The sequence below is a fragment of the Eumetopias jubatus genome, unplaced genomic scaffold, assembly GCF_037043125.1.
Source record: "Eumetopias jubatus isolate StellerSeaLion01/CBP00866 unplaced genomic scaffold, mEumJub1_p1.0 scaffold_12, whole genome shotgun sequence".
Taxonomy (NCBI): domain Eukaryota; kingdom Metazoa; phylum Chordata; class Mammalia; order Carnivora; family Otariidae; genus Eumetopias; species Eumetopias jubatus.
This window is the reverse complement of record NW_028274818.1, coordinates 38272670-38285561: the sequence shown is the minus strand read 5'-3', so window position 1 is coordinate 38285561 and position 12892 is coordinate 38272670. Positions and strand designations below refer to the sequence as shown.

The 12892-nt window shown below is 50.4% G+C and overlaps 1 protein-coding gene across 2 annotated transcripts in view; it reads right to left on the bottom strand.

Annotated features, from left to right (window-relative positions):
- The window catches only part of VASH2 (vasohibin 2), a 37391-nt gene that overhangs the window by 15754 nt on the left and 8745 nt on the right, over positions 1–12892 (bottom strand). Inside the window, exons 2-4 of one of the 2 annotated variants that reach the window (XM_028125837.2) lie at positions 12092–12180; positions 7320–7376; positions 6482–6556 (exon numbers count right to left, since the gene is read on the bottom strand). In XM_028125837.2, the coding sequence (XP_027981638.1) occupies positions 6482–6556; positions 7320–7376; positions 12092–12180 (221 nt within the window). The remainder of the gene's footprint in view (positions 1–6481; positions 6557–7319; positions 7377–12091; positions 12181–12892) is intronic. The other variant, XM_028125838.2, reaches the window with a different exon arrangement.

Sequence of the window (12892 nt, the reverse complement as noted above, 5' to 3'; positions counted from 1 at the left end):
ATTATATGGTGCATACTGAAGCCAAATTAAAATAGGACAATAAGAAAAACTTGCCTTCTACTTTAGTAATTAAATAAATGCAAAACAAAATCATGGCTTTCCCCCCTCCCTTGGTTTTCTACAGGGATGATGAGTATTAAAGGCTTTTTTTATGTAATCGGAATGATGTTCTCAGACATTAATTCTGGCTGGAGTGTGTGGGACAGAGCCAGAATTGAAGGCCTCTGCAATGTTCCAGGAGAAAAATGAAAACCAGAATGAAGCCAAAGCAATGAGATGTAAAAGAAACAGACTGGGGCGCCTGGGTGGCTCAGTTGGTTAAGCCTTCAGGTCTGCTTCTCCCTCTTCCCCTCCCCCCTGCTTGTGATCTCTCTCTCTCTCTCTCTCAAATAAATAAAATCTTAAAAAAAAAACAAACAAAACCAGACTGGCTGATTATCTGGCAGGGAAGGCATCAGAACAGGTCACACCTGCCCCTCATCTGCTCCTCTCATGGCCCCTAGCACACCCATGCCAACAGCCTTGGGCACCACACAGAAAGCTGTCTCCAGCACCTGAACCAACGCACTTGGCATCACAGATTGGCTTTCTCCACTTATCAGCCCATTTGGATCGAGCAACCCAGCCTCCTACCTTTGTATCAGTTTGGGACCAGCTACCCCACAGAGGCAGCGTCATGTAACTACCCCACTGACTCCACACGCCGGAGTGCTGGACAAGAAGTACCACATCCTTTAGCCCATCTCAAAATCCCAGGATAGTCCTGGCAAGGACCCAGTATTTCTGGAGAGGGAGGTTGAAAACTCACGGTGTCACTTTTCTGCTGAAAACCTGTGGTGACTCCAAGGAGTTTCTAAGGTAAATAATAACCCAGGTGCTCCCCATGGCAGCCTGTGCCTGGTAAGTGCTCAGTCAGCGGATATGGTTCTCCACTCTCTGAGAATCTGTCTTTGCCATTTCTTGCCCCCACTCCAATGGACTTTCTACACAGAGGCCAGAATGTTCTATTCAAGCCAAAATGTGGTACGTGTCAACTCTTCTGCTTCAGTTTTCCCTGTCTCTCATCTTCTTCAGACTTGGTCCAAATCCCTTCCCAAAGTCCTGCCACAATTCAGTCCCTGCTCATTATTCCTTTGTCCAGTTTCATTCCCCCTACACCCTGGACCAGCACATGGACCCGCAGTCAACCCAAGACATTTTTGGAGGATATGCCGAGACCATAAAGAATCCACTCCCGTGCCCTTGACACATATATTCCCTCATAATGGGAAGTCATATATAACTGGAAGTCTTAAATGACTTTTAAATGACCCTCACATTACAAAGCTATGAGACCAATTCAACAAAATGCCACTGCACATACTCTACACCACATGATGCCCCCTATTGCAGTAGAACTTCTCTTATGGCTTCACTCACACATCAGCTTTCTCGTGCAGGGGATTCAAACCTGGCAGAGATCTTCGGGGTCTCGTAAGAATCATGAGTGAGGACGGTGTGGGCTCACTCTCTTTATACAGGCGGCACCCCAACTAGAACAGCCTCACTGCTCTCCCCTCCCTCCCACCCCCTTCCCCGACCTTCCTCAGTATGAGTTAAGTACCCCTCTCCAACTCAAGAACCCCTGTAGCACTTGCTGCTTAATCATCCAGTGTCGTCATTGTGTATTTGTTTGCATCTTGTAGGCGTGGGAGTAGTGTTTTGTAGGCTGGTGTCTGTCCCCGGGCTTAGCATGGGCCTGGCGCACAGAAGTTCTTCGTTAATGCTTGCTGCAAGGATGACCCTCCATTGTGAGGACACCTTCCTTAGGCTTAAAAAGACTGCCTCAGGGGCGCCTGGGTGGCTCAGTTGGTTAAGCGACTGCCTTCGGCTCAGATCATGATCCTGGAGTCCCGGGATCGAGTCCCGCATCGGGCTCCCTGCTCAGCGGGGAGTCTGCTTCTCCCTCTGACCTTCCCCCCTCTCACGTACTCTCTCTCTCTCATTCTTTCTCTCAAATAAATAAATAAAAAATCTTAAAAAAAAAAAAAAGACTGCCTCAGTGAGGGCCAACCCAGGTACCCTTAAAAGAAAGAAGCTAACAGAAGCCAGCCCGAAGCCCTGAGGTCAGCCCTGTCCTCTTCCCTCAACTTAAGCACAGATGGCTCCTCGCTCTAAAAAGTTACCTGTTTTCTCTTCACTTCCTCCTGTGAGATTAACTGGCTGTAAGGGAGTGAAATCACAACCTTCGGAGCCCCCTGACGTCCATTCCTGCTTGTTTTCTGGGGTAAGTTCTCTGGGGTGGGAATAAGGGCATTCCTCAGTTGTTTCAGACAGGAGAGCAAGCCCTTACTGGGTGCGTACGTCGTGCGCCAGGCAGCCTGCAACGCTGTGGAGCCAAAGATGAAGAATGCCTCCCTTCTCTGGAAGCCTGTCGGGGAGACAGACTCAAAATGGACAGAACACGAACAGTATGGCAGCTCCTCAAGAAAAAAAAAGAAAAGAAACATAAAGAGTTGCCATATGATCCAGCAACTCCACTTCTGGGTGTGTGCCCACAAGAATTACAAGCAAGGACTCGAACAGGTACTTACTTGCACATACCATGTTCACAACAGCCAGAAGGGGGACGTGCCCCAGGTGCCCCCGGATGAGTGACCGGATAAACCGAATGTGGCGTACGACATACAATGGAGTGTTATTCTGTCTCAAAAAGTTAGGAAATTGGGTGCCTGGGTGGCTCAGATGGTTAAGCATCTGCCTTCGGCTCAGGTCATGATCCCAGGGTCCTGGGATCGAGTCCCACATCGGGCTCCCTGCTCCTTGGGAGCCTGCTTCTCCCTCTGCCTCTCTCTCTCTCTCTGTCTCTCATGAATAAATAAATAAAATCTTTAAAAAAAACAAAAACAAAAAAACAAAACTCTTTAAAAAAAAAAGTTAGGAAATTATGACTCGTGCTACAACACAGAGGAACCTTGAGGTGAAATAAGCCAGTCACAAAAGGGCAAATACCGTATGATTTCACTTTCTGAGGTATCTGGAGTAGTCAAATTCAGAGAGATGAAAATAGAATGATGGTTGCCGGGGGTCAGGGGGAAGGGAGGAAAATGGGGAATTAGCACTCGATGGGCATGGCATTTCAGGTGGGGAAGAGGAAGTTCTAGAGACCGCTGGTGCCCGTGCTTGCGCGACCACGTGAATGTTCTCAATGTCCCTCAACTGCGCCTTAGACATGGTTAAAATGGTAAATTTATGGTCTATTTTACTGCAATTAAAAAAAAAACACATTCACAATACATGTACGTCAAGCCACTATGCTGTTCACCTTAAACTTACACAGCGCTCTACGTCCATGGTGTCTCGGTCAAACCGAAAAGAACCACCCCAGCGTGATGTGTGCTGTGAGAGAGGCAAGCCCCGCACCCCCAGGGAGAGCAAAGAGGCCACGCGGTGACCACACCGAAATTAGTCTTGTGGGACAAGTAGAGTCAGCCACGTGGAGAAGAGGGAGGGAGGAGGGGATGTCACAAGTCGCCATCGCTAGGATTTGTTCCGTCTTTATGGCCATCAGGAAAGCCGTGGGACCTGGAGCAAGTGGGCACAGAGCAGGCAGGGACAAGGAAGTGTGGCTGAGGGCGGGGAAGTGGCCTGAGCTTTTCTAGGGATGAGGGAGAAGCCTTGCTCAAGCTCCTGGAAGATCCGCCCAGCATTTAACCCACCTCTAATTACAAATCTGTCACCTGAATCAGCCATAGCACTTTAGTACAGTGATTAAGCCCCTTCATGGTCAGCGAGGCCCCCTAAATTGCTGCCAGGATTTGGAAGATGAACAAAAGGTCTCTGTCTCCGGCAGGGCTGTGCAAGTGTGCGCATGCACGCATGAGCTGAAGCAAGAGTAAACGAAGGGGCTCTTCCTGAATGAATCCTGAACTCTGGACTAACGTCAAATGAGAGAAGACAAGGAAGGACAAGATGGGGGACTTGGGCTTCCAAAGTTGCTTCCAGCAGCTGAGTTGACCTGTTTCAAAGTTGTTGAGGTGCCATTTGTTTCCCAGGACCCGCAGAGGGGCCTGTGGGCGACACAGACAGATGACCCAAGTCATGTCCTTCACTGTGCTCGAGAGAAAAGCAGGCCATAGGGATGCTGACAAAGACCAAAGAGAAAAGACAAAAGATACTGTAACTTTTGTAATTCAGGTCTGTGTTTCTTGTCTGTATCCAAGAGTCAGATCTCCCTGAGTTCAGCAGTGTGAGCCCCATTCCTCCACCCTTCCCCACCTTCTCGGCACTTCTCTGAAACGTCACACTGGTAAGAACAAAGGAAAACCGAGAGCACACTGTCCTCTGATTTGGACAGGCCCAGAGGCCAGTCACAAGTATATTCCTCACAATCCCAAAAGAACTGATTAATCCCAGTAAACCTAAAGTAGTGCTTGGGTTTATACAATAGCGCAGGGCCGTGGCTACTGTGTAAAGCGAGATGGCCTCCGCCCAGGTGCACTCAGACCTCCGTCTGCAGAGTCTGAAGGTAGCTGGTCCACCCAGGGAAGGGCCTGTGCCCGTGCTTTCCCTCACTGATCCCCCCCAGCAAATCCCCAACAGCTGCGCACCCCCATTAACCTCGCAGGAGGCTCTGCCCCAACAGCTGTGGCGGACCCCTGGCACAGAAGGGCCCCCGGAGCCATCTGTGGCCTCCACCCCGTTCTGCCCTCCGGCGGGGCTCCCCGGGCACACATCTCATCTCCTTTGTGAGGAGCAGGGAGGAGGTAGGACGGAACTGAGGGGGAAGGGCCACAATAGGGCTCAAGCTCCCATTTTCCAAATGTCAGCCTGGGCACCTGTGGACAGTCTCTTTCAGACGAGGCCGGCCGGGGCCCTGCAGACTGCAGAGGGCCACGAACTCCCCTTCCCGTGAACGTGTCCAGGAGACCAAGCCCACAGGCTGCATCTGTCCTGCTGCCCCCAAGCTGATTCTGAGCCACCGGCCCTTCCGCTGACGTCACGCTAGCCTTTCTCTCCTGGGTTTCCTTCTAGCTCTTTAACTTCCCTTCTTCTCTGTCACGGGCTCACCATGTCCAACTAAACCCAAAAAGGGTGCGCTGTCTTCCCTGAACTTCTCTTCTCACTCCTTCCACAGCAGCCTCCACTCCCTAAACACTCGCAGCTCCCCAATTTCTATTTCCCGTGCAGAGCCCCCTCCTGAGCATCATGCTCTAAATACCCAACCCTGACATCCTACCCCACCCCACGTCTCAAATTGAACATATTCAACTCTGTACTCCCCTCCCCATAAACCTGACTCTCCCCACAAGCCCTTCCCTTGGGCTGCAGCGTACTTATCCAATCTCAGTTTTCCAAGCCGGAAATGGGGGCTCATTGCCTTGGTCTCCTCTAACTCTTAGAGCTAATCAGCCCATGGGTGGTGTTGATGAGCCCCCGCTCCTTCCTCCACCTTCCCGGCTACTGGGCCCAAGTATCTCACCTCTCAGTTGCCTTCACCACTGTATTGGTTGACTTCTTCCTCATCAACTCCTGCACTCAGTTGGCTTCGAAGTCCTGGAAATTCTATCTCCTTGATGTCCCCTCACCTCCATTCCCCTGGCCAGGACCATGGTTCAAGCACCACCATTTCCCTCAGGGAGCAGCTCCTAATGGGCTTTGCAGATCCAGCTCCTTCTCCCGTCTGCCCTTCCATCTGCCCGAAGAACCACCTCTCTAACACACATGCCCGATCGTGTTGTGCCTCTGCTGCTGATCTTTCACGGAGGCTGCCCTTGCCTTCTGGAGGAAGGTCACAATTCTCAGCACAGCACTCAACAACCCACCTGGTCTTTCCTGGGACCACCTACCAAGTTCATGTCTTGCTGCATCTCCTTGGTCACCGTCCCTTCCAGCCATCCACCCCAAAGGACCGCAAGTTTCTTTGCTCTTCTACCAGATCATATTCTCTTGCCATCACATTTCTGGACCATATTCCCCACAGCCAGAAGTCTGGCGGAAAATGGAACAGAAAGTATGGGAGAGCCCAGACCCTTGTTTCAGCTCCACATTCTGTGGAGTTAAGACTCTACGCCATTGCTTGGTCTCCTCCACAACCCACTCTTAGAATTTTCCCCAGACATGCGTTTGGATAATCCCATTTCCCCTTGACTGTCTATCCTGTTGCAATGCCAGATAAATGCAAAAAATAATGATACATGTTCTCTCTGCAGTCCCTCTAAGTTGGAAGTCTCCTCGTGACTAGTAGATCTGGCCTGAGATCTGGGCCTAGTGCAGGCCGCAGCCCAGAGCTTACATTGACAATGACCAGGGAGCCAAACTCTGATCTGGTTCAACTCTAGAAGGTGAAAGTTAAAGAGAAGCATCAGGGGGAGCTTGACACTTTCCCCAAGGAGACCACGGGCATCATCTCTGTGAGTCTAGGACAACAAAGGCACACTGGGCCCCACAGTGAGGCCACCAACTATGGAGTAAACTTGAGCAAACGTAACTTCAAGGATACATGCCCAGGATGACAGCTTCAAGGCATTTGATGGGCAAGGACTCCCGAGTCATTTCTTTCGCTGTTTCCATTAACCTGTAGGGTAGAGCACAGCAAAGTATCTCAGGACTTATTTAATTATGCAGTCTGTCTGTCGGTCAATCCATCAGCGTGCCTGTCTCCACACCAGGTGCCATGCAGGTTTATAGAGTGAAAGGGGAGAGCTCGCTGTGCAGGATGGAGCCAAAGCACATCTGGACCCGGCAGAACTAAATTCCTAAATTCTCCACTCCTCTCTCCAAGCGTTAGTTCCGGGAGGTTAGTGCCTATATGCCATGGCATTCTCTCGTTGCCCTAGGACAAGGGGCATTACAAAGAGCAAGTAAAGGAGACCACATAAAACAAACTTCAGGGCCACCTGGGTGGCTCAGTCGGTTAAGTGTCTGACTCTTGATGTCAGGGTCGTGAGTTCAAGGCCCTGCATCGGGCTCCGCGCTGGGCATGGAGCCTGCTTTAAAAAAAAAAAAAAAGATACACTCTGAAATTGCATTGCCAAAAAGAAGCCTGAAACGGTGTGACACTGGGCATGGAGCCTACTCAAAAAACAAAAACAAAAACAGAAACCAACTTCACAGGCCTCCTGCACCCCTGTAAGAGTTAGTCTTCCCCACAGAGCTTAGCTATCAGAGTGGCCCAGCCCCTAGCCCCACCGCCAAACTGGCCCTGGGGCACCCCCACCCCCACCCCTTACAGACCAGGACGTTGGAGCAGGGGATACAGGGATAAAGGGTGGGAGAGGGAGTTGACAGCTTTCGAGTAGGAGAGAGGTCCCCTGGCCCACAGATCATGCACCACTTACCCACTCAGCGGTCTCATTTTCCTAATTTCAAAGAACTGGGTCCCTGTATGATTGTATCTGTGTGAAGTATGTAAAGGGAAAGTGACAGAAAACTCCAAAGGTCCCAGTGATCCAGCAGAGGAAGCTATGCATTAATTTCTTAAAGGGAGGAGGAATGAAGAGTGAGGGACTTTCTGGAAAGTGCCCAGTAGCCAGAAGGTAGCCAAGAGCCTCTTACTCCTCACTGTGTGCCCTGAAAATCTAATTTCTAACTTAAGCTTCAAAACACCTTGGACCTTTATAATAGCTACTTTCAATCTGCTCTGTATTCTGTTTAGTTGAAAACATGTCTTAATTCACTTATTAGGCTACAAACTCCTTGGGAGTTAGGACCATTTATTCATTACCTTTATATCACCCACAAAGCCTGGCACAAATCCAACATACTCCAGTTAGCAAACATTATTAAATGAAAGAGGAATAAATGAATAGACAGGTGGACAGATGGATGGATAAATGGGTGGATTGGTGGAAGGGTGGCTGGCTGAATGAAAGGAAGGAAGGATGAATGGAACGGATGGAATGCAAAGGTAGGTGGATGGATGGATGGATAGACGGACGGACGGAAGGAATTGATGGAATGAAAAAGTGGGTGGATGGATGTATAGATGTATGGATGGATGATGGATGGAAGGAATGAATAGAATGGAAGGGTGATGGCTTGGAAGGGTGGATGGATGGATAGACAGTAGAGGTGGGTGGATGGATGGATAAATGGACGGAAGGAGTGGATGGAATGGAAAGGTAGATGAAATGGAAGGGCGGATGGAGGGACGGGTGGGTAGGCAGGTGGGTGGCCAGATGGGCAGATGGACGGATGGAAGGGAAGGATGATGGATAGAAGGGTGGAAGGATAGCAGTAGGGTTTCTCAATAGTGCAGTCTCTGCAGCAAAGTTTACTGTGGAGACATCACCTTCATTTCACTGGACCGGTACTAGACCATGGTTACTAAGTCTGAGAAGATGACACTATTACCCACAACTTGGGATTTAGCTGGTTGCCCAGAAAGTGTCGGGGACTGGCAAGCCAGCACCAGGTCATTCTGAAGGAGATCAAAGATTCCCTGATGTGATGCTCTCGGAGACTAGATCTTGATTTTTTTCAGAGCCTAAAGAAAAGTTGCTTTACACATTTCTCTTTCCTGCCTCAAACAAAATCCTATAGAAAAAAGCACATGTTGGGAAGGTGCTCATGAATCGAGAACTTGTAACCCTGGCAGGGGGTAGGAGAGTAGATGTGTGACCCTAGAGTGGTATAGGCAGTGGCAGAAGGGGGCGCTGCACACCCTCCCAAGGAGGGTTAGGACCCCCCCTCCCCCCCCCCCCCCCCCCCGCCCCGCTACCCCTGCCGACACATGCGTAACAACTACTGGAGGGTGTGGGGTGGGAGGCTCATTATAAGGAGACTCTGGGCTCCGCCCCCTGGAGATTCGGATTTCAGGCCATGGTCCTAACCCTCGATGTCATTCAGAGTCACACTGCCTTGGACTGTTGTGTTGGAGGTTCCAGGGTGAGAGCCAGAAGATGATTTTAACAAGCTCACCAAGCTGAAAATTATCAGCATGAGCCATAAGAAGAGTCCATCACAGTATATAGGCTCTTGCCCAGCTTTTGAAAAATGCAATATAAAAAACCTTAGAGGGAAAAGAGAAAAACGAAGGGCTATGTATCCTCACTGTGAAGAGATTTTTTTACTTGACCAAAGATCTCATTCAAACAGTGAGATTCCTAGTAAATTTATTTTTATTTTATTTTATTTATTTATTTGAGAGAGAGAGATGCACCGAGAGAGGGAACACAAGCAGGGGGAGTGGGAGAGGGAGAAGCAGGCTTCCCGTGGAGCAGCCTGATGCGGGGCTCGATCCCAGGACCCTGGGATCACGACCTGAGCCGAAGGCACACGCTTAACGACTGAGCCACCCAGGCGCCCCGAGATTCCTAGTAAATTTAAAGTAGAATTCAGTGGACAAAAATGCCACCTGTATGCTTTTCTCCCTGTTCACAGATCCAGTCTATACACCTAGTGTGTAAAGTGAGACCAACCCATGATAAAGTAACAAAAAATTGCCTGGCCTTCCATTCTCAGTTCCTTACTGTTATGAGCCCCAGAAAGTGAGCTGGGGGGAAAGCCTCTTGTAAACATTGCCTTCAGAGTGAGATACTTCCTGAGCCCGAGCTGACCCTCAGAAGGCCTCTCCCCACGTGGCAGAGCTCAGGGGGCACCTGTCTTTCCGGAAGCCCATGCAAGATCAGCACTCCTGATGGCTGACACTCTGAAGCTGTCCGAAGGGAAGGCAGGATTTATCTTTTCATGTCCCCAAAGGAGCACGTCTATAGTGAGGACTAGCCTGGTAGCCAAGCATGTGTTACTGTGTCCAGGACAAAGCCGTAGGAAGTTCCAAAGACCTAAATACAGGCATACCTCCTTTTACTGCCCTCCACTTTACTGCCCTTTGCAGATACTATGGTTTCTTGTTTTGTTTTTTACGAACCAACGATTTGGGGGCACCTGGATAGCTTAGTTGTTAAGCGTCTGCCTTTGGCTCAGGTCATGATCCCAGGGTCCTGGGATCGAGCCCCGCGTCGGGCTCCCTGCTCAGCGGGAAGCCTGCTTCTCCCTCTCCCACTCCCCCTGCTTGTGTTCCCTCTCTCATTGTGTCTCTCTCTGTCAAATAAATAAATATAATCTTAAAAAAAAAAAACACGAAGATTTGTGGCAACCCAGCATCCAGAAGTCTGTCCACACCATTTTGCCAACAGCATGTGCTTACTCAGTGTCTGTGTCAGATTTTGGTAATGCTCACATTTCAAACATTTTCATTATTATTATAATGTGATATGGTGATCTGTGATCAGCGATTACGACTTATGAAAGCTCAGAGGATGGTTAGCACTTCTTGACAATAAAGGCTTTTAAATTAAGGTATGTAGGTTGCTGTTTTAAATATGTCATTGAGCGCTTTCGATGTGTTATTCCAGGTATGTTATCGGTTAGTGTCAGCATAACTTTTATGTGTATTGGGAAACCAAAGAATTCACTGGACTGGCTTTATTGCCATATTTGCTCTCTTGCAGTGGTCTGGAACTGAAACTGCAATGTCTCCAACGTGTGCCTATGAAAGTCTGGGCAGAAGAGAAAACAGAGGTCACGCTCTGCCTTCTCTGCGCATTGGCTCCAACGGCCAGGTGACCGGGGGCATGATCCCAGCAGCCTGCGGCGCTTTCCCTTTTCCAGCCCTCTTTGCAGTCAGTTGATCTAGGTCAGTGACCATCGTTATGGGTCAGAGAAGAAAATGAAAAAGCAGATCCTTCAGGCAAACTGCGAAAATTTGGCTGAGAACATGTTGTAGGGTTTATGGAAGAATGAGCAAATGATGCATATTTGCCCCTATCAGGGCATCCCCAGCCAGGTTCATTCCCTTTCATCTCTGGCTGCATGATCCTTTGTGAAGATCATGTGCTAGATGGAAGTGGGGAGCAGTTCTAATTTCTGTCACCTTCTAGAATGTTCTGTGAGGAGTCAGTCACACCCTTGGGCTCTTGGGGTCTAAGGCTATCCTGGCAGAAGTTTATGCTATGCTCCCTGGGGGTCCCAGTTTGGGAATCAGCACCAACAGCAGATAGCCTGCTCAGGGTTAGGGCTGTTCGCTTCACCCCCGGGGGCTGGTGCCATCTCCCCCTCTACTATTTCTTTCAGGATTCCACCGGGAAGATGCCACGCAGGGGAGTTCATCACCTGTGAAGTGGGAACTGCGAGGCTAATGAAGTAATCTGCCTACCCAAATCAGTAGCAACTGGTGTTACTCTCCTCTGGTATGCCCCCCTTCAGAGAAGACACACAAATCCACAAGAAAGATGCTTGCATATGGCACAGAGAGGAAGGGCCTCTTCTGGGGCGCGTGGGAACATGTGTGCAGTGCCCCATGAAATCCTTTCTGCTGAGTTCTATGTCTTTCGGGACAAAGGACAGAGGTCAGCAGAAAATTGACCTCTTGGACAATGTGCTGGGGGCTAGGGGGCCAACAGCTGCCTCGGTAGGGCGTCTGATGCTGGCTTAGCTCTGAGATGTTCACAGGCGCGGGCAAACGGTCTGTCCCTCCCACAGACACCTCTGACAGCCCAGCTCCCATCTGATTCCTATCCCTGAAAAAAAAAAAATACCAGCAGTGGCCAATGAACCAGCCTCCTCTGCTCCTTTGTTCTTACAGTGCTGCTGGTGCGGGCCCACAGAACAGATCTAATCCTGGCTACAAACAAGCCACGGACTCTGGCAGAGCGAAGGACCAGAGTCCGGCTGGTCTGGCCAGGTGGGCCTCCTAGAGATTGTAAGTGGTCAGGATGAAGGCAAAAAGTGAGAAAGGAAAGAAAAAGAGCAGAAAGAAGCCCAGGAGGGAAGAGGGAGAAAGACAGACAGTAGAGGAACAGAGGAAGGAAACAAAGATGACTGGGGAGGGGAGAGGAGAGAGGGAGGAAGGAAGAGGGGCTCCAGGTGGCCACTGCTGCCTCACTGCGCCTTGCCCTCCCGGCCCGCACCTGCCTAACAGGGGAAGCGTCTGATCATTGCAAGTACATCCCCTATTATCGTGCCTTCCAGACTCACACTGGGGCATCCCTCTATGCCCGGCCTCACCAACCTTAGAGTTGGTGACCAGCTGGGGATAGACCTGCCACCAGGCTCGAGATCACCACACCCGTCCCCGCGGGGTCTGCCCAGACCCTGGTTGGAAGGATACTGTAGTGTCTTCATGTAGTTCTGGATTGCCTGGAGCCAGTCTGGGATCGTCATCGACAGCCTGTAGTTCGGAACCTGGGGTACCGAAGGCTGCAAAGAAGTAGAGAGAGAACTCTTTATCAAGGAGATGCTCCGGGGCCCAATGTCTAAGGGCAGCCAAGGGGCTGAAAGCACATGAGAGCTGCTCCTGACAGCAGACGGCCACCTGCACAAGGTCTCCCCGGACCACGTGGTCCCTTGCCAAAGTCCTGCTTGTCTGTGTTCCCTCCATACACTCTGCCCTGGGGCACCATGGCTCGCTATGGCCCTCTGTGGGTTGTGAATGTGAAAGCAGCCTGCCTCCCCATGGGAGCCTCAGCGTCGTCTCCTTGAAGCCAAGGACCATGTCCTATAGCATCCCCCACTCAGCCTGGCCCAGGATATTCACAGGGGTGCCCCATTAACCCTCACATTTTTACTGCATGACTACACCTTTTGCTGCATGGCTGGTATGACCCATTATACTCCAGGACACTACTGAATACAAGACGAATGGTGCCCTGAAGAAATGCAACATGGCGCCGCACGTGCCATCTCTCCTCAACACCACGCCCGTCGCGGCCCTTCCCTGAGTTTGGCCCAAGTGGATTAGCAAAGATTCCCCTCTTGCCATGACTCTTCCCAGGTAAGGGCAGCCCCTCTGACTCATGAACACCCCCAGCTGCCCAGGCACCTCTTCTTTTCCTTGCCTGCCCCTTGGTCAACACCCACCGAGTGTCTACAACTGAGTGCATGTTCTAACCACTGCTGGGAAAAGAAAGGA